The sequence below is a fragment of the Podarcis muralis genome, chromosome 1 (genome assembly GCF_964188315.1).
Source record: "Podarcis muralis chromosome 1, rPodMur119.hap1.1, whole genome shotgun sequence".
NCBI lineage: Eukaryota > Metazoa > Chordata > Lepidosauria > Squamata > Lacertidae > Podarcis > Podarcis muralis.
Window position 1 is genome coordinate 106,959,342 of NC_135655.1, and position 27,570 is coordinate 106,986,911.

Sequence of the window (27,570 nt, forward strand, 5' to 3'; positions counted from 1 at the left end):
TAGTTGACTACAGCCCTCTGTGATCATGTTTTCAAGAACATCATTGTAGAGGAAATCAATTACCTTTATCAATTTCACTTTCAAAAGAGAAGTTCCTTCTTCGGAGTTTGCTGTTGTCACCATCTGAATCATTAGTTGTTTGTGGCCTTATTGCGAGTTCAGCCTAGATAAGTGAGATATCAAGATATGATAGATTATACTCATTTCAAAGGTTGTTGATTTGTTTTTAAAGAAAGAAAAATAAATTGTTTTCTGGGTGGAGCTCATAATATGAATTATGTGTATGGGTGGTTTTGAAAAGGATACAGATTTTAAAAGAAGGTTTTAAAAGAAGAAAGTTAATTTGTGTGTGTGTGTGTGTGAGAGAGAGAGAGAGAGAGAGAGAGAGAGAGAGAGAGAGAGAGAGAGAGATGGGAAGGGGGGAGTGAGAGCAGGAGAGAGGGACAGAATGTAAATTAAAGTGCCTTTTTCATCTTGTACTCAGAAGAATGATTTATGGATTGTTTATGTATTGATAATTTTTTCTCTCAGCAGTGTGTTCTCAGAAACCAGTTTGGTGAAGAAAAATGTGAAAACAACCCCTTGTGGGGATGCGTATTGCTGCAGACAGTAATGTAGTAGCTGATTATAATTAGCTATGATGTTTAATTACACATAAATTGTGATAAAAGTTGCACTGCATAACAATAAAGCTGGTACATTATGCACTCTTTGTTTTATTTCTCCAGCTCTTCCTTCTTTGATTATTTCATTATTTCCAAAGCTGAAACTGGCTCCTTCTCCTTTGGGCTACCATTTCCTTATCACGATGTTTAATTAATGTTTGATTATTTCTGGGTTTTTTGTGGAAAATTTCAGATGCATCCATACTTGAATGTTTCATTAGAAAATCAGCATAAAGACATTAGGAAGCAAAGTGGTGACTTCCCTCTGCAACACCCGCAACCTGAAACATAGGGAAGTTATAGCCAAAAGCAACTGGCAGATGCTGGGCTTATGGAAGTACATTGTATGTGGTTCTGGGATGTATCATTTCAGATCGCAAGCAGGGCACCAAAAGCTTCAGTGCTCACTTGCATAAAACACATTTCCTACACATCCAAAAGCTTCCTCCCTCCGCAGCTGTGCAGAGGGATCTGAAGACGACAAAAGAGACTTGGCAGGGCTTTCTCTCCTGATGGAGAGAATGATCTCTCCTAGCTGTAAATGATGTTGCTAGCTCCATTTCCATCTAGAGATCATGGAGTGTGTAGGTCAACCCCATGACCTGTGGTGGGAAAACAGGGCTCAGTTGAACTTTATGGTGATACCCACCTATGGGAGGATGGATAATGTTTTATTTTTTAAAAAGGTTTGTTAAAAAATAATCAAAAAGAGCCCTTTTGCATTACAGTGATAAACAGAAGGACCCCAATACTGTCTCCATGGTGTGTTAATGTTCTCTGACACACCCAATGCCTATTGGCAAACCTTCATCTTTTGGTCTGCCAACTCCTGACAAAGCCACAGCCTTTGCTTCTAACCGTGCAATCCTAGGTATGCTTATTTGTAAACAAGTCCCACTGTGTTCAGTGGGGTTAACCCCCTGGGTGTGCACAGGGCTTCAGACTAAAAGTTCCAAATCAACAAGATGCTCTTCATCCTAATAAGATGCTGGCTAGGACCAAACCACGGAGATAATATTTGAAATCCTGCCTATTCCTCACTCTGTTGCGTTTAGCCTGATGGAGCTCTGCTGTTCATGTTGATGCTAGTCTGTGTTTCTCTCCTGTTCTATGGAACTGCAACAGGGCCAGCTCAAGGTGTTTCTGTTTTGGTGACTGGGCCAGAAAATTCAAGGCACACAACCTGAAAATAAAATAAATGAATAAACAAACAGACTATTTGCGGTCATATAATGGCACCTAAAATTTGCCACTTGAGGCAGCTGCCACACTATGTACCATGGGTTGCAAAGCCAGGTCCAGATTCCAACTAGAAACAGATAGGATAGTGATTAGTAAGAATAAAGAGAATATCTTATGGCATCTTTTTATTTTATGCTTTAAGACAGCTAGCATGGTGTAGTGGTTAGGGTGTCAGACTAGGGCCTAAGAGATCAGGGTTAAATTCCCACTCAGCCATGAAGGTCACTGGGTGACCTTGGACCAATCACTGGCTTTCAACCTGAACTATTCAACAGCGTAGGTTTGAGGATGAAAGGAGGAGGGGGAACTACATCTACTCCCCTTGAGCTCCTCAGAGTAAAAGTTGGATATAAGCGTAATAATAAACGAAGAAAGAAAGAGCTGATGGGAAAAAAATATATGTCTAGCACGACAGCAATCCAGAGCTATAAAGACCAAAAGACATTTTGCCATTGATTTTAGTGGGATTAAACTCTACTCTAAAGGGGATAGATCTGAATCAAGGCTGACCTATCTTTTTATTTATTAGTAGTATAATTGCTATTTCCTCCCCTGCTGGGATACTATTGTTTCATCACCATTTGTTTTTGTTTTTGTTTAATTTCATGTTTCTGTGTGTTTGAAAAAGCACTACATTTTCCATGCCCCCTCACTCAGTGCTAAAATGAATAAATTCAGCCCCAAATGGGAAATCTCCTGCAACCACTTTGGGTGAGTGAGAGTAATTGTTGATAGACGGTGCCATTCCAGGTCATTTGTCAGCTTTGTTTCTGTCAAATTCTATAAGCCTTAAGATATTCATTAGTGAAAGGAAGTTTAGACATACTTTACGTACTTTGGGGTTTTCATTTCTCAAATTGAAAGTGAGCTCTAGATTGGTGAGGAAGAGATCAGAAAATTCAGGGTACATGTCCAAAACTTCTAACAGGTCTTCTCGTTGGATCTTGTGCAAGTCACAGTAGGTTAAAGCCCTCACATCTGCATTGGACTTTCCTGGTTTTGCATAAAGATGGACCATCTCTCCAAAAATATCATTTTTGCCTGCAACAATAATTGGGGAATGGGGGAACAGACACATTTACACATGGCCTTCTGCCATATTACAAAAATAAGAAACAGGACATGTTCTCCAAAAATCTGTGACCTCACACCTACAATCTGATGTCATATGGGCTCAGACAAATTGCATCATGTGATTATGCTTCTTGCATATATCCACTTTTGTGGTAACAAGCCACAAATATGTCCTGCATTTGCTCAGAGGCATATTGCCTTTTATATCATTTCACATGTTCCAAGACTTATTTGGTTACTTGTTTGTTTATAGCATTTTTTTATCCTACACTTCAGATGAAAAGACCCCCAAAGCAGCTTACCGTACTTTCCCATGTATTAGACAAGGGTTTATTACTCCAAAATAAAGTAAAAAATGGGGGGGGGGGTGTCATCTTATACATGGGTAGTGCAGAGGGGGGCGACAGGCAGTTGGTTGCATTCGCGACCAGGATCTAGCGATTGGGTGGATGAATGGTATCTGCTGCAGGGGCTGCTTTGGATTGGCTGCTGCTTTGTCAGTTGGGTGGGTTATTTGTGGATGCGCAAAGGGCTGCTTTGGATTGGCTACTGCTTTGTCAAATGGGTGGCCCATTGGCGGATGTAGCAAGGGCTGTTTTGGATTGGCTCCCACTTCGGAAATTTGGCTTGCGATTGTTAGCGTTTGCCAGTTGGGTGAGTGATATTCGATCAGTCATTCCCCCCCCCCCCAAATTGCTCAACAACTCTGGTCAATTCTCCCCCCAAAAAGCTCAACAACTCTGGGTAAACCTCCTCAAAAAAAGATCAACTACGCTGTGCCATCTCCTCCCATTTTCTTAAATTTGAGCCCCCCAAAATAGGGGGAGTCTTATACATGGGGGTGTCTTATAGATGGAAAAGTACGGTATATAAGTTTAATAACAACGATAACAGCAAGACAGTCCCTGCCCTTAGGCTTCAAATCTAAAAGACAGAGCACAAAAGGAGATAGGGATAGGGAGGGAGGAAAGCAAGCAACCTCAGCCATCAGTTCTTAAAGTTGCAAACTTCTTAACATTACCAGCTTGCACAGAAACAGTTCTGGGGGAGGAGGAGTCAATCTCTGAGCCAAGCTAATAGAGGGGACCCTATAGTCCTGTCTCATGTCTCCCTTTGCTGCAGCCGGATGCAATAGTCAATCAGGTAGCTTAATGTAAGCCTCCTTTTAGGGATCTTAACTCTGTTCTTATGAACTGGACGTTTCTCTTTCTTTAATTCTGATACATCTGCAAGACCAGTTCTGGTCTAAGAAGGGATTTGTGAGACAGCTTTCTCGGGTTCTACCAAATTTCCAAATGCTTACCCAGGATTGCCACCACCATATCATTCTTGAGGATTTCGATGGAGCCTCGCGACAGGAAGTAAAGCGCAGTCAGGATATCGCCAGAGTGGACAAGGGTGTCTCCGGGAGGTGCGTGCGTCGTCTTAAACTTCATAGCCAAAGCCCGGAGACAGCCTTTACTGGCTCCCTGGAAAGCTTTGCAGTTCTGAAGTAAACTTTGGTTGAGGTGGAGACAGATATCTGCTTGTAAACATTCTGGAAACCCCTTTAGGACCTGACGAAGACAAGGCGAGAGTTCAGAACCAAACCGCAAATTGGCCTTGAGTTTCTGACATCTTTTTGCTCAGTTAGGAAGCACTTAGGGGTTTTTTTGGGGGGGGTGTCATTCAGCTCTTCTGGCTATGCTGCCTAGATAACAAACTGGTATAGAGCAAGCGATAGAATGAGGTCAAAATGTAATCAGAAAATGAGCTGGGAAAATTGGCATGGGTGAGCAGATTCTTGCACTGATATAGTCTAGTATGCAGCAGCTGCATATTATACTATTTCTTTCGACGGGGTAACTGAATCCATATGACTGCGGCTAGGTATTGTGCATGCTGATGTGTGTAACTGATGCTTTCAGTTTGAATTACAAATCTGATCTGTATTTATTAGTTAATGGCGAAATGACCCATCTTGGTCAGAGATGGTCCCTTGCCTGACTGCTCCTACAACATGTGTGGTCAGATTTGTGGAACACTGAAAATGCTTCTTGCGCTTTTCTCACAGAGGTAGCAGCAGTACCGAGTAAGAACTGATGGGTACTTGGACAGGTCCAGAGAATAATGTGCACCCCACTTCTCTGCTTTACAAGTCTCTGCCAGTAGGTCAGCCCATGCAAAGTTTGACCCCATTTTGCATATGGGTGCATTGGAATTGTTTTTTTAGACATTTTATCATTAGTGTGTTTGCCACCCTGGGCTGGGCTGCTTTGGAGGAATGGGGTGGGATATAAATTTAATAAATAATACTTATAGCAACAGTAATGATTCATAATAACTTAAGTAATGGTTGCAAAATTATATATATATATATATATATATATATATATTCATAAGCTGGTATTGAAAGTGGTTAAGGTCATACATATGCTATACATTTAAAGTTATACCGCTTTAAGTCTGGGATAGCTCAGTCGGTAGAGCATGAAACTCTTAATCCCAGGGTTGTGGGTTTGAGTCCCACGTTGAGCAAAAGATTCAAGCACTGAAAGGGGTTAGATCAGCAGTTCTCAAGCTGTGGGTCCCCAGATGTTGTTGGACTACAACTCCCATCATCCCTGAGTTCTGGCCTTGCTAGCTAGGGGTGATGGGAATTGTAGTTCAACAACATCTGGGGACCCACAGGTTGAGAAAGGCTGGGTTAGATTAATGACCCTCGTGGTCCCTTCCAACTCTACAATTCTATGATTCTATCTTCAGTGATCCTGGGTTTGTTCAGGGTTCTGAGAGTTGTTAGGAGGTTCATCACAAAGCTGCAATTCCCAGCACCCTTAACAAACAACAGTTCCCATAATTCTTTGAGGGAACCCATGATTGTCAACGTGCTTTAAACATATGGTGTGGCTGTCCTTTTTGCTATGCAATTTATTCCATATCTGCTAATCGATGTCAATAATCTCATTCCCTTTATTAGATAAATGTTGTTCACAGTTCAGTCAGTGAGGCAGAATTTTGCAGCTGGATCTGAGAGAAACAGACTTCAATTCCACCTCAACCAATAGGTTGACCATGTGTCCTACTTTAGAGGTAAAAGCCTCCAGAAGAACTGTCTGGTCCAAGTCTGGTTGAAAGATAAAGAACCAGAACAAGGGATAGCATTGTAAATTGGAGTAATTAGGTCTAAATCTGAATTAAAACACATAAATTTTCATACACTAATTTTATGCAAATTTTATCACATTTTGTCCTCTTTTTGGGTGATGCATTCCCTCTTTTACAGCAATTAGTAAGTGACCACCATAGTAAGTGACTGGCTGAATCTCAACATTGTAGCTATTTCTCATATACATGACACCTTACATTCCCTGTACATTATGCTGAACTGGAGAAGCTAAAAAAATTCATAGAATATCTGGACAGAAATGGCTTTTTAGGGCCAACAGAGCAATCCTACACGTGTTTACTCAGGAGTAAACCCTAATTGTGCTTAATGGAGCATACTCCCAGGTACGTATGCACAGAATTGTGGCCTAAAACATATACAATAGATTAGATTTTATCAGCTGGGTCTATTTATCCACTACTTAAGAAATGTGTCATATCCACAAATACAACATTACTTTTATATATGATGTTAATGATGTAGTACCCAAAAATGATTATAGTAAATCTTCAGGCTTAGTTATTTCAATAGGTTTTTGTTTCACTTCAGCACAATAAAGGTCTGTGCATCCATTTAAGATTTTGTTACAAAAATATCAGCATCATGTCTCCAACTTTAACAACAGCAAAAAGCAGCAGCAACAAATGAATGACTTATATTTGACATGAGAATATCACTTCACCAAAGCCAAGCTATGATTCAAGAAATGACCTTAAATAATTATTTTGACATGTTTTCTATGATTTGGAAGTAAACAATAGAACTTGCACTGTGAAAGAACAGAGAACATTGTTAAAACAGATGTTCATACAAAAAGTTGAACAATTCAAGGACTTGGGACCAGATGTGCCATTTGAGTAAGGAGAGGTAAGAATCTCAACTAGGTTTATTTATTTAGTTAAAAAAAGATTATTTATAGTGGTTGTTCATAACTATAGCCATGCTAGATGTCAGTCACCTTTTAAATTGCTTATGTATGTATGACTGGGTCATGGGTCCATTTAATTGTTTATATGACTCAGACATTGGACTTAAGTTAGTAATGTCCATTAATTTCAATGGGTTTATGCTCAGTTGAATACCAGCTCCTGACCATTAAATAAAATGTGCTCTGAGGAACAGTTGAGAAGCATTTCCCCATCCCACTCCTTAGATGGCACCCCTGTTCAGGACATAGAAATCACATCTTAGAAGAAGCCAGAATAGGCAAAAGATAAATAGGCAAAAATCATTTAATAGGCCACACAAAGTCAACTACATCCAGGGCTTTCTTGTGGCAGTGCTTGCCACTACAGAATACCAGAACCTATATATTTTGCTGCTCATGGCAGCCATTTTGTGCTAGCACCAACGGACACATTTATCAATATATAAGTACCAGTACCTCGTTTTAAAAAACAAACACAGCTCTTACTATATCTAACAAAACTACATCCATGGTAAAACGGTTGCTGTATCTGAGAAATTGCTCTGACAGTTCCATATTAGGACATGCAAATTTATGCTTTGGGTTGCAATAGTATAGTACCCCAAACAAACAAATATTGTGCTGTACTATGCTATTGCAGAGATACACACCAGTGTGAATGGTTTGGGATCAAGTTACCTTAAAAAATGAAGCTTCACTCAAATTCACATGGCCAGGCCAATTCTATGCCCGCTTACTCAAAAGTGGCACCTATTTCCACAGTACTCATTTCCTTGTAAGTGTGCCCAGGGACTGGATTCTAAGAAAAGTCTCATTATTCATGGCATGAAAGCCTTCTTCAGCTGTTCTTCGGCATTAACACAAGAGGAGAGACAGCTGCATTCTCTGTCACTGTTCCCATCAACACCTTCCACAAGGCAAACTTTTGAAACAGAAAGTCCTGATTTCCCAGGATCTAAAATTCATAGAAAGCCTCCACAAGCAGAGGAGGCTTTCTGCTTCAGAAGCTCCGAACTCTAATTTGTGGAGGTGGTTCTAGAACGTGGTGGTTCTAGAGTGCTCATCCTCACTCTCCCACCAAGAGTGGCGTGATCACGCTGAAGAAAAATTCCTGAGGGGAGTGTTACAGAGTCAGCCAATTGCATAACAATGCAAGTATTATAGAGTGATACCATAATTTGAATTTCATCCCAACTCTCTCTTATCTGAAAATTAAAGATTATTCAGCAATCCAATCATAGGAATACCGCTTTCAGCCGTGATTCACCCCCTCATTCCACATACTGATTATATAGGTATAACAGTTAGTGAGCCACTAAAAGCTGATAAAGGGGAACCAGTCTTCACTCAGTTCCCTTTGTGTGCTCACAGATCAGGGACATTTTATTGTACGGAATAAGTTTTGGCAAAGTTTTCTGATAGAATGCCTAGGAAAAAGCTTATTTTATCTAGGACAACAGCAGCCTGTCCCCATCTTTACCTGCAAAAACTAGTTAATGTGAGATATGCTTAGTCATTAAGAACAGCCAAGCATTTTAATAATTGGGAATAGTTGACTACTTTATATTGCCTGAGGGTAAAACAATTTTAACAGCGCCTCAGGCTTCACTGGGATCACTTCCAAAAAGTGTGCTTCAGGAATACATGTTTTTCAGACCCATTCTAAAATTTCTTCAATTTCTACATAATGTAAGCATGTTAGAAAAATTTACTTTATATACCCATAAAGAGCACAGGACCATCTGACCTTCTTAGAGCCCTCTCATTCTGAAGGCTCGCTGGGCAATTTAAAGGATAAAATCATACTAAGATAGTTTCGTGGCCCTCAAACCTTTCTCAAGTCAACCATCTCCCAAGCTTGCCTGCTTCCCATATCCAGCACAGATGCTTGGTCGAGAAAGTGGCTAGATGTACTATTTACAAGATGTGTGTGTGTGTGTTAGTTTTAGCCTGCTGGAGATTAAGGGTGGGGAAGTGGAAGAGAAGGACTTGGGGAGAGGGCGGGTAGATATGGGGTGGTGGTGGGGAGGCTGAATGAGGGGGATTATTAGAGAGAAAATGAGGGTGTTCCTTTTCCACTGCATGTCATCTGCAATAAATGTCATGGCTGGGTGGTTAAGTTCCAGGATCGTATAAATTCAGAATTTCTGAATTTGTTAAGTATATTAACTGCATTTACACAACAACAGGGACTATATATGTAGCAAGAGTCTGATTGTAATAATTGACTCATTTCAGAGGGGTAGCATGAGTGACACTTTTGCCTCTGCTGCTGGTTCACCTCCAACTGGCCTTGAGATGACACTGGAAGAGTTAACTGAAATGGGTAAGGAAGGAACTCAGGAAAAGCATATAAGGAAGGGCAGGAGATTATGGCCAGCTTCTACAAACAGCACACAGAAGACTTGAAATCTCCTGTCCTTTTCAGCATCCCAGATGCCAGTTGACTGGCCCATAATTTTATATGCTAGTGGCTACTCAGCTTTTATAGCCCTGGTCATAAGAAGCAATATTTTCACAATGACATTTCTGCTGGTGCATGCAGTGTTGACAATGACCAAATTATATTCTTTTTATGTCAGCATTTGGATCCCAGTTATAGTAAGTCCCAAATCCACTCTACCCAACTGTTGCACATTGGTATGTTATCAGGGGCACTGCTGAATTGTATGACAAAAGAAAATGGAGAAGTAGAGAGAAAGAAATGAACAAATTAATTAGACTCTGATCATATCTCAATACAAGAATGACACATTTTCTTTTTATGTATTAGTTATTCAAAATAGGGCTCGGAAGGACGTTTCCTTCTTTTCAATATAAGGATCATAAGGATTTGTTTTCATGAAAGGAGCTACAAATATGTGAGCATTTTCTTTCTTATGTGAAAAATAACCTGTACGCTTTCCTATGTATTAAAACAGTTTTAAAAGCAAAGATTTTTTTTTTTTTAAAAAAGGCCTTTCACTGTATTAAGTAGGAATATAATTAAATAATGCATTGTTTTTCGCAGCAGCAACTGTTACTGCTTTGGACTTGACGTCATTCAGTTTGCAGAACTAAAATTTGCCAAATACACCTTACAGTATTCAAGCTGCCTGCCTTTAGATGTTCGTCCACGCCTTCCAAATCCCACTGGTGTTGGCAAGAATTCTGCATGCAAGTTGGATGAGAATGGGATCCCTCCTAGTTAACCATCATGCAAGGTCAAGCAGCTCAAAGCTTGAGTGGGTCTGTGACATCTGATCTTGGGACAGCAGTGGGAAAGGGGGAACCATTGGTGCTTGCCAGTAGCATGCATGCGGTGTGAATGAAAAGGCACCAACACAAAAGAAAGCACAGAATGATAGGCATGACACCTTCCTTTGAATGTGACATTTTTACAAAATAGCTAACCATATGCACAGAACCTTTTTTGGGCAGAGAAGAGTGCTCAGAGCTGTGGGGTCAATAAGTGGATAATACATCCATGGATAATAAACGTGGCACCTTCAGAAAGGTTTTCGGTTTAAATCGTTTCGGTGCTGGGCTCGTTTTTTGCCCCATGTCTGTTTTTGCCAATAGTATTATTATTTTATTTCGTATCCATCACATTGTCATGCAGAAAAATGTTACAAATTGAAACAGAAAGCATTAAAAACAAGTATGAAACTCAACAGTTAACATGGATAATCTTTTTTTTTTTTAACACTGGAATTAAATTGGATATAAATACCTCCTGCTCTTACCAGTGGGTGGTGTTATTCCACGTATTTAGGTATGAAGCAGACAAGAAAGAGATAAATCATTCATAAGTACCGCATACAAAAGACAGTTGGCATATCAACCTTGCATTCTTGCACTAAGGTGTGTATGTATATATATATATACACATATACATATTATACCGTATGTATTCTGTTTAGATCACTCATTTAGTTATTGTTCTAAAACTAAATGTATTTAATTTCACGAGAGCATTAAAAATAACATATTACAAAATAAGCCACTAAACTGTGTTTATTGTTTGCAATAAACTGCATTCAATACTGCTTTCCAACATATAAAGACTTACATCATGCACAGCTTAGCTGAACAACCATACGGTTGGTATTAGACTTATCATTTAAAATAATGCACATTTTCAGGTAGGTTTCACATTTATTAGGCTGTAAACTTATACCAATTTACCTGGCACTTAAATCTGAGTAGATACACCTAATGTGCTGTTAATGAATGCCGATTATACATTTTATTAGGAGCATTTCTGCCACTAAATTCCCTATGAAGCAACTGGATACAGCTGTACCAATTGTATCTCAATGACTTTATCCAACAGTATTCCATGGGCTCCGATGCTCCGAAGCTGAGATGCTTCTGGTGGGGTCATGCAAGCTACAGCTAAAGACTCAGGAATCTAGAGCAGGTATGGGGAACATTTAGCCCTCTGGATGTTGCTGAATGACTACTTCCATCAGTCCCACCAAGCATGGTGAATGGCCAGTGATGGTGAGAGTTGTAGTTCAGCAACATCCAGAACACTTGTATAGAGCAACTCTTGTTGGGATACAACCTCTAGAAGTTGGGAGTGGAATACAAAGTTTCACTAAGGAGGGCACTCTTTCAGTGCAAACATTTCTGCTTGGCTGATGAAACAATCTCCCCCTTCTCCCACTATGCACTGCTCTGGGCATTCTCTTGACCCCACAGAGCCAATTTAAAGGGGCGAGGCTGTGCAGGGGCAGAAGAAGAGGGAAAGTCCTGTAGTGCTAGTGGGACCTATTGTGTAGGCAACTATTTAGTTGAATCCAGCCCTGAATGCTCCCCTTAATTGTATTGGTCCCCATGGAAATTGGATTAAGGTGTTTCTAGACAGAGGGCTTTCTGAGTCTCAGCATTCAATGCCAGACATGTAAAAGCCATAAAAGGATTGTCCTTCTTCCTGTGCTTATCAGCACTAGTCTCGACAAAATAACTGGGGTTTAGCAGGATCAGTGCTGGAGGCACTATTCAAAAGAGGGACTGCGGGGCAAACCTTTATTCTAATTGGTACCACTTTTGATAACGTGCTTTCCACTTCTGGCTTAATGACATTAGGGAAGGTCTCTTTGAGACTTTGACTTAAATGGAATGAATTGGTGCTGTAGCATTAAACCAGAAGTGGAAATAAATGTATCAAAAGGAAGACGTACCAAGGGATTTTCACATCCTCCTGAAGCACATCTCTCATCGACTTCAGCTGGTTTAGGTTTTCAAACATCTCGCTTCAAAGAGGCTGCATTTCCCTGGATGAAACTGTGGGCAGGCATGTAGGCTGTGCACAAATGATGATAGTTTTGTAGCGCTGTCATTGCCAACATGTCCCACCTCAGTGTCTGTTCAAACCATAGATCCCAGAAGCCTAACCAGCATGTCTGAAATGTTTTCATTTGAACAGATGGGGGAGAAACTCATTTAGTTCACATTTTAACGCAAGCCCATCCAATTTGTGCCCTTTTCTTGCTCCAGTTTGTCCTCTCAAAATTGCACATGCACACACACACACGCCCCAGCTGCTTTTTCTCCTTGTCTGGAAAAATATTGCCTTTCCCTTCATGGGTTGCAAAGCAACTGGTGTACGTATGTGTGTCATTTTGATCAAATGAACAGCAGCAAAGAAAATGATTTCATTGCATAGCGCTTAGGTTTTTGTTTGCTGTCTTTGAATCTGCTTTTCAGTAAAACAACAACAGGGATATAAACATGCAATTGCAAACCAAGAGTCCTTTGAACTCTAAGCATCCCATCTGTCAGAGCAACTTGACACAGAAACTGTCCTCTTCAACATCCACTTAAAATGCTTTTGGCTCTTATGTAGTTATATAACACTATGCTACCTCTCTTTCAGCAATGAAGTCGCAGTTTGTATTTTATGTGCAACTGCTTCATTTCCCAGGTCAGTGTGTGTGTGTGTGTGTGTGTGTGTGTGTGTGTGTGTGTGTATTACTGCTCATATAATCCAAAGCATGAGGGATCTAAAGCAAGTTTTCTGTAAAACTACGTTAGAAATGCTACAGACTAGCTTCCACAGCCAAATCCACATGCTGTCAAACCATTACACTTGCCCAAAAAGGGTGGAAATGGTTGCTCTATGAATCTATACCACATTGAATTGAATAATTAATAGCTTTTAACATGACACTGCATTATACAGAAATGTATAATGGCATGAATGTGAAACCAGAAAGTATCCTTGGGCCAAAAAACAAAAAGAAATAAATATGTATTCAGTACAGGCCCCTAAGGCCATCAAAAGTCAAGAGACACATTCCTCTCCCTGTACCATAATTATCAATGTACATTTTTTAGCATTCAAAAGCAGATTTACATACCATGTTCATGTCAATGCCATTTGTGTATGTCCATGCATGCTGAAAATATTCTTCAAGCCGCTGCCTCAGTGGGTTGGGAATTTGATGAAAGCGTATAAACTCTTTTACACGCAACATCTGCATGTGATACCGTGCAGTCCCTGAATACAGTCTTTGGATTATTGCGGATACATTTCCAAAAATGCTTGCATACATTAATGCTGGGATCAAACAAACAAACAAACAGTTAGATAATATCACCATACTGGTTGTTATAACTTCAAAAAATTAACAGTAAGCCCAAATTAGATTTTATAACGTCTTGAGCTTTGTTGTCTGAGGCCGGGGGCAGGAGTCTTGTTAGAATAAATTTATAAACTGGAAGGAAAAAGCAGGCGGTTCTCTGGCTGGCTTAGCCCTCCAAGGCTTGGGGCAAGTATACCCGGCTGCCCCCTCTGCCTCTGCATGGGCCTGCCTCTAGGCGCTGTTGGAATCCCAACTGCCATCAGCCTCAGCCTGTATGGCCAATGGTGAGGGATAATAGGAGTTGGATTCCATCAACCTCTAGAAGGCCACACTGTGTTGAAGGCTATATTCCAAAATGTCACCCCATTTACGACAAAGTGCCCATATCTTGTGAACCGCTGTGAGATCTTTTGATCTAATAAATGAATAATAAATAAAATAAAATATATGCTAATGAACTTCAACGGTAGCCATGACTGCAGATGTACAATGGGTTGTTTTTACTCGTTGGATTTTCTGCGGAAAAAGGAAATCCAGATTAAATGTAATTAAAAAAATAAATAAATACCAGCTGGTACTTTGATGGCAACCATGTCATATGGTTGATGCTATAAAACACTTGTGTGCATCAAATGCTCTGATTTCACAATAAACTCTCATCTGGAGGCTCACTTAAACTGCTTAACTTAGAATCAGTTGTGCTACTTGTTGAAGTGGTTATGGAGGGTTAAAGAGCAGGGAATGGAATGGAGAGTTTTAGGGGAAATAAGTCAATAGAACAGAATGGCTGTATCTACGTCTCCGATACGCAGACAAGGAATTCAGAGCTGTTATCTCCAAATGTTGTATTTTGTAATTTTGTTCAAAGTGGAACAGATTCCCACAAGAGGTGGCGGACTCTTCTTCCTTGGAGGTTTTTAAGCAGAGTTTGGATGGTTGTCTGTCATGTATGAAGGACGTGTGATCCAGAATTGGCCTCCACAGTCACTTACAGACTCATTGTTAAAACCGTGTTTATGGAAGACAATCTTACTTGGCTACGAGTGATCGCCAAAGAAGAAAAGAAGAAGAATGAAGTAGCTGAGATTCCTACACTGAAAGGGGTTGGTTTCCTCCAGCTCTACAACTCTATGATTCAATATTATAGGCATATTTACAATCACTTTGGATATATGATTGGTCTACTGAATGTGGCACACGGTTTGAAGAAGCTTTAAAAAAATCATTAAATAACAATTTCATCCTGAATTGGACAATGCAGATTTATTTTTATTATTATTTTGGAAACTGTAACTCACAAACTGCCAAGAATTATTGGTTTTAAATTGACAGCCTTAAACACAAGTGTCTTCTGGTAATGTGAGTTATGTCTTTCCAGATTGCTGCCATGATATAACACTGCCATGTTGCTTACAGGAGGGTACCACCTTTTACTTACTAACTTTGCTTCCTTTGCCCTTAACAGCAGCTTGACTAGCAGAAATTAAACAGGTGACTCTTCCCTCACTATTTCTCCCTGAGCCAGGAGAAGTTTTTAACTTGTGTAAAATGGTGGCAATTTTAAACCCAGCAGCACAAAATTTTGCCACATTACGTCAGGTGTATGAAGTGACCTTAACTTTCTGATGCTGCAAACCTTAGCATTTGACTCGCTTCAGTGCCACTTGCTGGCTAGACTCCAGTTATTTCAGTTTGATTGGTTTATATGTCAGGCTGATTTAGACCTAACAGGGATTTTATGGCGTCCTTTATGCCATCCGTCCCAAATACAATTTAGCAGATTTAATTTCTGGTTAAAATTGTTTATGCTAATGCAATGTACTTTCTTTTAATTAAAAAAAAAAGCCAACAAGAAACAGATGCCGTATTACTATTTTATAATTGTCATTTTTATTCTAATATTTCTTTTATTTCTAGACACAAAGGGAACAGAGAGTTCTTTTATTTTCAAGGTGGGGGTGGGGAGGATTGGCTACTGTGAAGAAGCTCCCTTTAATGTACTGAAGCCACAGAACTTCAATGAGAATTTTAATGTTCTACCTTGATTACTGATTCCTAAAATGAATGCTTTTTAATTTTTTAAAAGAAGCTCTTACAAAAGAAAGGGAAAAAAGGCCAGTGGCTCCTAAAATGACAACAGAGCCACCAACATCCTCAAGCTTTAAGGTTCACTCTCTCCATCACAGGACCTGAGAGGGTTGCCATCTGTCCGGAATTTCCTGGACATATCCAGAACACTGCAGTCAGAAGCAGTGTCCGGGCGGAAATCGGAAAAAATGTACGGGGAAATCCGGACGCATGTCAACCTATGTCAGCAGTGTCATTTTGGGCAGTTTTCCTTTAAAATAGCTCAAAAACTTCAATTCCGCCCCACCAAAATATTTGCCAAAAAAGCTCAATAACTTTGGGCAAAATTCCCCCATGCTCAACAAATTTCTGTCCAGATTCTCACTGTTTGAAATATGGCAACCCTAACTTAGAATCAATGAATTGCAGAGCTGGAAGGAACCCCCAGGGTCGTCTAGTCCAGCCCCCTGCAAAACAGGCATTTTTGTCCAACCCATAATCCTGAGATTAAGAGTCTCATTCTCTAACAACTGAGCTATTTTGAATTTAGGGGACTGAACAACCTTAGGGCCCAATCTTACATGTTTACCTGGGAATAAGTTCCATTGACCTCACCAGGACTTTACTCCCAAGTAGGCACATGTAGAATTCTACTGTTAATGGGTAGCAATGAGTACTGAGCTGGGTGCAAGAGGACACCCTCAGGCGCTGCCTTCAGAAACAGCTCAGCTTGAAACTCCGGTTCCTCTCCAGCTCCACTTCCTGGGTCATGTTGTCTTACATGCCCTTCCTCTGTGACACAATTCATTTCTCATTAATTAGGCCTCCCTAAAGTGCAGCTTCATCTCATCCGTTTCCACTTCTAATCATTTCCATTTATCCACATCAGTTCTTGAGAGACGTCTGCTCAGTCGATCAAATCTGTCATTTATTCGTACAGTGGATTTGACAGACCTAGCATTATCTCCAAGAATGAAAGCCGAGAAAATCAATGGAAAAATTATTTATTCTCTCCTCTCTGTAAAAAACAAACTCCTTTCTCCATTCCCACATGCATACGCATGGCACTTTTGTTTACTGCGAGAACTGCTACTAATATAAGCAATCTTCACTGCTGAGGGCAGAAGGGAAAGATAAAGCTGTTTGACTTGACTTCACAAAGAGAGCCATACCAGTTTCCTGAGGAAGGGAGTTGTGGTGCTGCAACAGTAAAGGGCCTGCTCCTTTGAAGCCTGTAATTTAGTCTCAACATGCATTAGATTCAGTTGCAAGGCCTAAACAGTAGTTGGATGTTCACAAAGAAGAAGGTGTTCCTTGAAATAATCAGAGATAATTCATGTGACCATCCAGTTTGCAGTAAGGAATTAAGCAAAATTAATGAGAGGAATTCCATGTGCACAAAGCCTTTACACCAATAAAGAGGATTTCCTTTAAAACATGATGGGTAAATGGAATTAGCATACAGAAACCTGTTTTATTCTTAATTATATATTGGGTGGAGAGCTGGAATTGAAAGGAAGGGAAGGGCAGTTCTGGCCTATTAGTTATTTTAAAGGGTGGGCCCAACCTACCTAGACATTATTGTGGGGGTCTCAGTATTTAAGAGTTGCCATATGTCTGGAATTTCCCAGACATATTTGGAATATTTGGAATACTGCAGTCCAGGTGGAAATCAGGAAAATCTGGGAAAATCCGGATGTATGGCAGCCCATGTAGGCAGTGCTGTTTTTGCCGATTTCCCAACAACTTTGGGCAATCTCAACAACTTTGCCAGAAGAAAGCTCAACAACTTTTCTGTCCGGATTTTCACTGTTTGAAATATGGCAACCCTAAGTATTTAGCATTTAACTTGTTATTGTTTAAGAGACACAATAGAAATATTTACAAAACTAACAGAGTTTATTTTAAAAATCTGATTGAATCAAAATGTTATTGGTGATATCACACTTTAGTCATACTGATTTAGACCCATTACAATCAACAGACTTGACTTAGTTAAATCTACTTATTTCAGTGGGTCTGGGTATGACTCAGCTGTGTATCTAAATCTAATAGCACATACACTTATCTGCAGCAGACTCCAGAACAATTCAGGTTTTTTAGTGTGTGATTATACATTTGTTTGGTTTTCATCAGACTGCATGCTTAATATGGAATTATGGTCTCTTAGGAGGGACAGTTTGATATAAGGAGTTGGGTGCCTCACTCCTTCTTCTCGGGTTAGAATTCCACCCCTGGTAGTATGATCATATAAAATGGAACTAATAGAGTTTTTTTAAAAAATAAACATTGCTGCTTATAGCACAATAGGACTTCGATATATAGGTGTGTTTTTCATTATTTCTGCACACCTGTTTGTGCAGCCTCTTGTTATTTGCCTCACATTTCTCTCACCTTGACAGCCTTCAAGAGGAAGCCTGAAGGGGGTTTCATGTGGGAAGAAAACATGATTCCATTTGGCATGAAGCAAATGCCCACTTAGAAGAGATCCCTGTGATCTTAAAGGAATCTAGCCCATGTTTTATGTTTCCCAGTTCACCGCAATCTGGAGCAGTTCCAGCCTAAATTTTACAAAAAGTTCAGGAGCTCTAAGAGACTTAGGACTCAGCTAGATAGGTAAAGAAAAAGTGATTTTTATGTGTTGTATATGTGATATATCATTGTGCCACCAGACAGCGCTGTGGAGCCCCATTTTCCTCTACCTGTTTTGTCTGTTTAAATTTACAACGCGTTTAACTGAAACGCTTCCCTTCGATGTGTCTAGATCCAGCCTAGGCCCTGAGGTGGTTGCAGTAATAGATTTCATTTACCATTTTTTATGAGGATTTTAATTGACAATTAATTGTCCTGTCACTCACTCCTTGTCCACACACTCTACTTTCAGAGTGGACCCCATCTAATAGCCCTTCATGGATTAAGCTGCCACAAAAGCCACTAGAAGCTTCTCTAAGTCATGGAAGAATGGAAAGAAAAGTAGTTAAGGCTCTCCATAAGCAATTCACACATTTTCACATTTCCTTGAATATGTGCCACGGTTGGAGCTGAAGAGAAATAAAGTGATATCAGCTATGTGCCACAGGCTGCCTTCCCTCAGCAGTGTCAAGAGAACCAAGCCTGACCTACTTTACCCGGCTCATATCTTTCTAGAATATTCCCTGTAGCAAAAGTATGATGACTAGAGCAGAGGGAATACAGAGAGGAAATAGAGTACACCAGACATAGCACCGTAATGGTTTGTCCTCTTTAACACTTGGACTGCAGGCTTCCAAACTTCCAACACATTCTTCAAGTATTATTGAAATGAATGAAACGCAAGCAAAAACACTTCCCTGTCAAAAACAGCATTTTTAAAAATGAAACTTCTAAAACAATGTTTGCAGTCTCAAGCTCAACCCTTGGAAAGGGCCATAAGGTGGTTACTTTCCGCACGGATATATAACGGAGAAGCATGTTTGGGATATATTGTATATATATTTAAATTAAAGGTTCCACCCCACATGCCCTAGTGACATGGACACCATCAGCAGTTGGTTAAACGATTTGGATATCATCTTAAAATCCCCGTGGGTCCTAGCTGTTCTGCTGAGATTTTTGCTAATGCTTTTCAATGAAAAGAATGTTTTTGGGCAGAGGGAGCTGGGTATCTTAAGGTAGAATCATAGAGTTGGAAGGGACCTTTGGGGGCATCTAGTCCAACCCCCTGCAATGCAGGAATCTCAGCTAAAGCATCCATGATAGATGGCCATCCAAACTCTGCCCTCCAAGTAAGGAGAGTCCACAACCTCCCAAGGGAGACGGTTCCACCGTCGAACAGCTTTAATGTCAGAATGTTTTTCTGTATGTTTAGTCAAAATCTCCTTGAAGCCATTGGTTTGAGTCCTATCCTCCAGAGCAGGTAAGGACAACCCTGAAATGTTTTAAGATCACCAGAGGAGTCTCAACTTAGAGTCCTGTGATCTTCGAAGGTTACGAAGAATAAGGACTTCCTGGGGGTTGCCCAGCCTCAATGTTATGGAACTTGCTCCCTACAAAACCTATCTAGCCTGCTTCTTAATGTGTTTCCATAGGATGGCATGGTTTTTAGACACTTAATGATCTTCTGCCTGTCAGCATTTTCATCCCTCCCATTGCAAGGATCACCAGCTCATGTTTGTTTTACTTTCTGTCTGAGAGAAAGGAGGGGGTGGAAGCTACTCTTCCAGACTTCTGTCCCTAGTCAGTGAGGTTTTTTCTTTGATCTGTCTAGAGACAAGATGGCAGTATGAGAGAGCGGTTTCTCTTGTACATGTTTGTTATGTTCTTTTATTTGTTTAATCAGTAGAAATAAATTAGGCATGCTACAAAACCTCCACAGCTTTGCTTCCGTTACTCTGCTGCATTTGAGGTGCTAACATGAGCAAATGTAAGTCCAATGAACCAGGACCTATTCCTCAGGAATGCTGTGTTGCTGTTCCCTCGTTCCTGTGATCAGAAGGTCAGAGAAGGTGCTCCCGACACCCAGCCCCTGCTGGCACTGAAGATGTGGGCTGAACATGGATGTACGGAAACTGCTCCCCCCCGCCCCCACCGCCACCCCCAACAGCCTCCACTGATAAGGAAATGACATGACTTTTTTTGAAGACCGAAGTTCGCTTCCGATATTCTTCTGTGCACAATGTAAGTTTTACTGGTGGCATGCTCTGCCACCAAGCTAATAATGTTAATTTGAGCATCGACAGGCACCACTATTAGAGAGCCCCATGAACATGATGAATGCATGAAAAGAGCTCCATCATACATCTTATAAGAAATGGTTAGTGTAAGTTGTCAATAGAATAGGCCTCACTCCTATATACCACAGGCACAAACATGTATAGGGCAATCCTCAATGAGCAGGGAAGAAAATGCAGAGGAGTAGATATTGGCCTTAATTAAAGTGGTTGGGGGGGGGGGCAGGGGCGGGGAGGCTTTCAGATAAAATTGCATCTAAAAGCAGCACCTAAAAGAGCAAAGCTGATTGGGGTAAATTATTTTTTAGCTGGGTTGCTGAAAGGATTGACAGAAGACATACGGGATATTCCAAATAGTTGGTTTTACAAGGGATACTCCAGAGAAAAATAAAGAGGGATAACACACATACTATGCAGGGATAAGGGATCTGTGCCTCCTGTGGATGTTATTAGTCTCTAATTCCCATAACCACTGCTATTTTTCTAGAAAAAGAGGTGCCGGAACTCAGAAGGAACACCTCCCCTGTTCTCTTAGAATGGCAAAGTGTCAGAACTGAGTTACAGTGAGTTTCGGGTGAAAAAAAAAGCCCTGCTCATAACCCCAACCAGAATGACCAATGGTCAGGGATGATGGGAGTTGTACTCTGGCAACATCCAGAGGGCCAGTTTGCCTAACCCTTTAGTAAGGAGAGGACTCAACTGAGTCCAGGGAGCCTTACATCAAGCATGCTTAGGGTTGCAAAGCCTGCAAATTGTCCTACTCCTTTACAAGATAGATTCTAAATGTGACCCAGCCCATAGAGACACTATAAAGGGGTATTTGGCAGTGCTTAATTTCTAACAATGAAAGTTATCAGTACTGAATATTAACTGGAATTCACATTCATTCACCCCAATTTCCAGCCATTTTCAGGTTGTTTAGTGCTTAATTCTGCATTCAGGGGCATTTCTGTATCTATTATGGCTTGACACATTTTGCTCCTGTAACCTGACATTGAAGACAAGCTGCAGGGTTAAACACAGATAAGCTCAGGTGGTTTTTTTTATTCCGGGAGGGGGGGGGGACTAGATGAAAAGCAAGCTAGAAGGCTTTCCCTATGGGAATCTTATCTATGAGCTGAGGAGGCCTTACCTTGACCTTTGCGTACAGTGGGCTTTCCTTTTCTCCTTTACCCAAATTCCTTTCTCTCTCACACATTTAAGATATGGAAATGCTGTAGTGTTCACTATTCACCAGTAAGGGGGTTGGAGGTAGGGGAGAGTGAAAAAGGCAGAAGGGTCCCTACTTACAGCCAATCAACATGACGCAGATGGAAAAGATTTTCTCTGAGTTGGTGTTTGGAGACACATTTCCAAATCCGACGCTGGTCAGGCTGCTGAAGGTGAAATAAAGTGCTGTGACGTATTTGTCCTTGATAGATGGTCCAGAGCTGCTATCACTCCGGTTATAATGCTTTCCCAGTTGCTGTCCCAGGGAATCCAACCAGCCGATTTTACGAGCCAGGTAATCCCTTTCGACGTTCCCAATGGCGTACCAGATGCAAGCCAGCCAGTGAGCAATGAGGGCAAATATGCACATAAGTAACATCAGAACAGCAGCACCATATTCAGAGTATCTATCCAATTTCCGTGCGACCCTCACCAAACGGAGAAGTCTAGCTGTCTTCAGAAGGCCAATCAGGGTTGTTGTCTGCAGGAGCAAAATAATAATAATAATAATAATAATAATAATAATAATAATAATAATAATAATAATAATGCAATTTAAGAACAGCGATAGGTTTCTCAAATTCCACAACAAGCTGCAGAAAACCACCAAGGTGACTGCAGCAGTGAATATTTGTACTTTTAATACAGTGGTACCTCGGTTGTCAAACGTAATCCGTTCCAGAGGACCGTTTGGCTTCCAAAACGTTTGACAACTGAGGCGCAATGGGCGATCGGAAAATTCCACTGAGAAAAATGGAGAAACGTGCCTCAGAAGCCGTTTGACTTCTGAGGCACATTCGAAAATGGAAGCATTCTCTTCCGGGTTTTCAGCGTTCGGGTTCCAAATTGTTCAGCTTCTGAGATGCTCAAAAACCAAGGCTCCACTGTATATAGATTTAGAAATAATTAAATAAAGGAATTTCCCACTATGAGGATTTCTTCACAGAAATTAGGAGACGCAAGTTGGGATTAGATGAGCTACTTCAGGCAACCCCCATGAGTGTATTAAGGGTCCACTGAACACTTGTGTGTCTTAGTTCCAAGCAGACATGTACAGAAATGCAATGCCATTTATTATTTAATGTTTTTTCAGTATAGCTCAGGGCAGTGTGCATAAAATTCCTAGGAAGCCTCCTATCCAGGAAGTGATGAGAGACTACAGATTGCCAGCAAAGTTGGCTGATCACATGCATTCAGACTATAGAACAGTGTATGACATTTGCATCTTCAGACAGCTGTTTCCCCACTGTACACAAACAGCTTTTGAATCTCCCTTCTATTTTTTTTAATGGTTTGTCATGTGATGTTGGAGGAGAGGATGCTGATTGCTGAGCTATGCAAACCCAAAGGCGCATCGGGCACATGGAAATCATCATCATATTCACCATCAGTTTATTTGTATGCTACTTTCCCACAATGGTGCTCCAAGTGGCACGCAACATGCCAAACGAACAACAATAAAGAGAACTGTATATATTTTAAGAACAATGTTGAATAATCATAATGTGAATTATAAATACAGAAAATAGATCCATACGAAAAGAGTATAAAAAAGCTAACCTAATTTAGCGGTTTAAAACTAAGCAGGATAAACCACTGCGGAGTTCTTTAAGTCTTCTCACTTATTAACATCTGTGTCTACACATAACAACAGCAAACCAGTCTCATTTTCAAAAACTTCAGAGTCAACATACACTGGAGCCTTGGTTCTTGAACTGAATCTGCTCCGGAAGTCTGTTCAACTCCCGAAACCATTCAAAAACCATGGCGCAGCTTCCGATTGGCTGCAGGAGCTTCCTGCACGCAAGTTGAAACTACGTTGGACATTTGGCTTCTGAAAAACGTTCGAAAACCAGAACACTTTTTGGTGTTCGGGTGCCAATTTGTTCGTCAACTAAGCCGTTCAAGAACCAAGGTACCATTGTATTATAAACCTGCAAGCCAGAGGTGTATGAGCTACTGTCCCCCACTCCTTCAAGACTTTTCAGCTGCTTTCCCCAAAGATCCCTCAATGCAGATTATAAGCTCCTGGTTGTATCCATGCTAAGCACATGGGAAGCTGCATTGTCTACTTCATGCAGGTGTCTCTATACCGACAAGCACCAAGCTCTTGTGGGTTTCAGATGTGCGTCTTTCCCAGTTCAACCTGCAAGTGCCCAGGGCTGAATGTGGGCTTTTTTCCCAAGCAAAGATTGTGCCCTATCACTAAACAACAGCCCTCCCCATCAAAGGTGCTGAAGCACTCTTAAGCATCATTGGATTCAGTGAGGATGTTATATGAATGCTCACATCACTGTCTGACCAGTGTTAGGAACTCAGTGTTAGATCAGATCCAGCTGGGCAGTTCTTGTGCAGTTCAAGCTGACCAGGGAGAAAATTTGCTTACCTTAAATGGTCAGACGGCATTGTGGCCTGGCCACAGGCCTGGTCATAGATCCAGCAGCTGGCTGGGGAGGATTGCAGGCCTGCCTGCAGATTGGTCTATGGCAGGTGGACCTGGGTCCAGGCATTCCCCAGGGGGTAGGCCCAACCGGCCAATGGGCCTCGCTTGAGTCTGCCCCCTGGGAAATAAGTAGAGGTGAGCCCAGCATCCCTCCTCTGTTTTTCTGTCAGTCTATCCAATGATTTACATAGGTTGCCATACATCCAGAATTGCCCAGACGTCAAAAATAGTGCCCAGGCGGAATTTCCGAAAATCACGAAAAATGTCCTGGGAAACTCAGGCATATGGCAACCCATGTCGGAAGTGTTGATTTTTTGGCAAATTTCCTAAAACTAAAGCTCAACAATTTTGCCCCCTCACCCCCCAAAAAAGAAAGCTTAATAACTTTTCACTTTTTGAAATATGGCAACCTTATAGGATTCAAATTACAGATCTGCACCACTTTCTAATTTGGCTCTGAAACATTCTACTGTCGTCAGTTACAGAGCCTTATCCATTATTAACCCTATAATGCTGAACATTATGCAACACTATAAATAGTGACCACAGGTGCTCCCTCTGCCCTTCAAATCTACTTAGGCGGGATGTGTAATATTAATGGAGAAAGTCAATAATGATGCAAAGTTTGCATATATTCTCCCCCATCACCACCGCCACCTCTTTTTATTTCCAGAAAGCATGCATAATACATGATGTTTAACAACCGAAAACATTTAAGGTTCTAGTGGGAGAAATCAGCCTACTAGTTTCCACTAAGTACCATGTTAAAAGTTTGAATAAACCTTTATATATTTTATGTGTTGCTGAATTTAGAACTCAATAATCTTAGCCTTGCAGTAAGGGGGAGTGGGAGAGAGAGAAGTATTCCACGGGCCATGTTTGTTGAAAACAACATATTCTATTTATGCTAAATTTTCAACTTCCTTCCTGCAACAGCACAATGTGATAGCTCAGTAATAGCAGCTAACTGTGTCATTACTACATAATGGCAGTGCCAACGCATTAAGAAGCTGGCACAGCCATCGACATCCGCTGTGGGTGTATTTGAAAAGTGTGGTCTAGCTATGAACACTGCCATATTTATTCTAGGTCTCCCCCCACCAAGGCAACATGCATGACTATAGGAGATCTGCCATTCACAGAGTAAAGCACCAAGATAATTTTGACAAGGAGAAGTAAAAAAAAAAAAGGTGAACAAATAGTGTTACCCTGCAAAGGAGGGTGGAATGAAAAGGCTGACCCTTCAGCCAAAAGAAGACAAACTCAGCGCGTGGAAAGAGTTCCTATCTATCCCTGCAGCATAAATCTAGAGATATCCCAGTGGATATCTCCTAAAAGCTGGGACCGGTTCCTCATAGGCCCTCTCACGGGTTTGCTTGTGAGGGGGAAAGTTGTAGTTTAATCAATAAGCATGTCAGCTGTGAATTAGGACATCCCTAGGTCAAATCTTGTATTTGCAACAAACTCACTAGGTGGTCTAGGCTAGCCTTCTCTAACGTAATGCCCTCCGAGTGTTTCGGACTTTGGCTGCCCTCAGCCCAGCCAGCATGCCCAATGATCATAGGTGATTGGAGCTGTAGTTCAAAACATCAGCAGGGGACCATGGGATTGGGGCCAGTGATACGGAAGCTGTGCCCCGCCAGATACTGTTGGATTCCAACTCCCTTCTCTTTGTAGTCTTTGTTGCAGTCGTGCTTTTAATATTCTGTTGGGAGCCACCCAGAGTGGCTGGGGAGGCCCAACCAGATGGGTGGGGTATAAGTAAACAACAACAACAACAACAACATAGTCCAGCAGGTTCTACATCTTTGGCCTAGGCAGTTCCACTACACACAGTGTAGGAATAACACTAGACCACCAGGTTGCCTATTGAAGCTTGACTGTTGATTTAACTGTGTTGATTCACTGTGCCCAAATACAGCACAGCCACCTTCTAGGATGGTTATAAGCACTACTAAGATACTGTGCGTGAAGTATTAACATTTACATTAATTTCAGTGATAATTTTTTAAGCATACTTTTGGTCACATATAGAGCCAACGTGGCCAAAGACCTTAAAGTTGTTTCATGGCCCAAGGTGCCCCTCACATGCAGGAGTTCTTGGGGAGTGTTTAGGGCCCTTTTGCACCCATAATATTTTAATGTGTTTAAGGGTGCGACCCAACACCCACCCCCTGTAGTCTCTCAAGATATTGCAGTAGGCTGTGTTACAAAAGAACTCTAGTCCTCTTGTGACTAGTTAGGCTCCCTCAACCTGGGTTTTTGTCAGTAAGAGGTGAAAAGTAGGGTTGGGCTATTTAGTATGGAATAATAGTGTTTGGGGTAATAAGAAATGCACAGTTCCCCTCCATGCTCTTAAGCCAGGCTGAGATTGCCTCTGTAGGAATGAGACAGAGACTCATGATGCTGTCCAATTTGCCCATAGAGGTTGTACTACCAGCCCAAGTTAAGCTCCCTTTTAATATTCTTCAATGCTTAATAAAGTTGTCCTCGGTCCCAGTTAAATCAAATTTTGACTTCTAATTTTCTTCCAGAAAATAGAGACATTTATTTACTTTGGAAATAAAAATATTCTGCTACATAACTAAATATCAATTTCTCATTCTTTGCCATCTTTAGGATTAGCAAAGGAAAATGACATTCAAAGCAAACTACGGTATGTCTATACCAAGTAATTCCATTTCAGGAACTATGGTCTTATTCTAGTGCTGAAAAAATCCTCTTATCACTTTGAAATCTTTGTGTCATGTGCTCAACTTGTCGGGATAAAATTTATCCTTCATGAGTGAGGCATGTTTTGAAGTGCTCCAAATCCATCATTAGATTATAGTGATCAAAGCATCACACTTGATTCAGCTCAAAATAGACCCACCTTTATCAAGCACTTGATCACAATTAGGTCCTCGGAATTCTTATTTCAGTATTGCTAGTTTACGTCTGCCTCTACACCTCCCTTTCTATCTTCTAGAGTTTTAAGGTCAACCCTGGAGACCCTTACTCGAGTTTTCTCATTTTCTGAAGTGAGATAGAGTTGACCAGGGAAAGGGTCTTCTATTGTGTCCTAGTAGTGGAAAGCTTCCTCATGGGAATCTTGTCTGATGCTGACACTGATGGGGATTTTTGGTGCTGGACAGAGAACTTTTTATATGTTGGGTGCTTTACCATAAACCCTTTCCAACTTTTTTTTAAAAATAGTTCAATCTATTTTATTAACATTGTGTCAATGCTACAAATAAGGCTATGCAAAAACATTTTGTGAATTTAAATTTTAAGCTGTAGATCAGTGGCAGATCATCTTCTCTACATCTGCAATGTTCCTGATTGAACTGGGAATGTCAAAAACCCTGGAAAACCACTGCCAGTAGTTTGATGAATCAAGGATCTGATGAAGTAAAAGAGCTTCGTATGAAAACTGTTCTGAAAGACTCTGGACTGAAGAGTGGGTTATAAGTCCAGTGGTACCTCGGTTTAAGAACAGTCTGGTTTGAGAATGATTTGGTTTACAAACTCTAC

The 27,570-nt window shown here is 40.9% G+C and overlaps 1 protein-coding gene across 8 annotated transcripts in view; it reads right to left on the reverse strand.

The window, feature by feature from the left end:
• KCNH7 (potassium voltage-gated channel subfamily H member 7) overlaps window positions 1–27,570 on the reverse strand; it is a 256,606-nt gene that overhangs the window by 21,184 nt on the left and 207,852 nt on the right. For 7 of the 8 annotated variants that reach the window (XM_077936770.1, XM_028747266.2, XM_028747240.2 and 4 more), the window contains 5 exons: window positions 21,696–22,095; window positions 13,405–13,604; window positions 4,285–4,537; window positions 2,743–2,948; window positions 64–163 (listed from right to left, as the gene is read on the reverse strand). In XM_077936770.1, the coding sequence (XP_077792896.1) occupies window positions 64–163; window positions 2,743–2,948; window positions 4,285–4,537; window positions 13,405–13,604; window positions 21,696–22,095 (1,159 nt within the window). The remainder of the gene's footprint in view (window positions 1–63; window positions 164–2,742; window positions 2,949–4,284; window positions 4,538–13,404; window positions 13,605–21,695; window positions 22,096–27,570) is intronic. The other variant, XM_028747250.2, reaches the window with a different exon arrangement.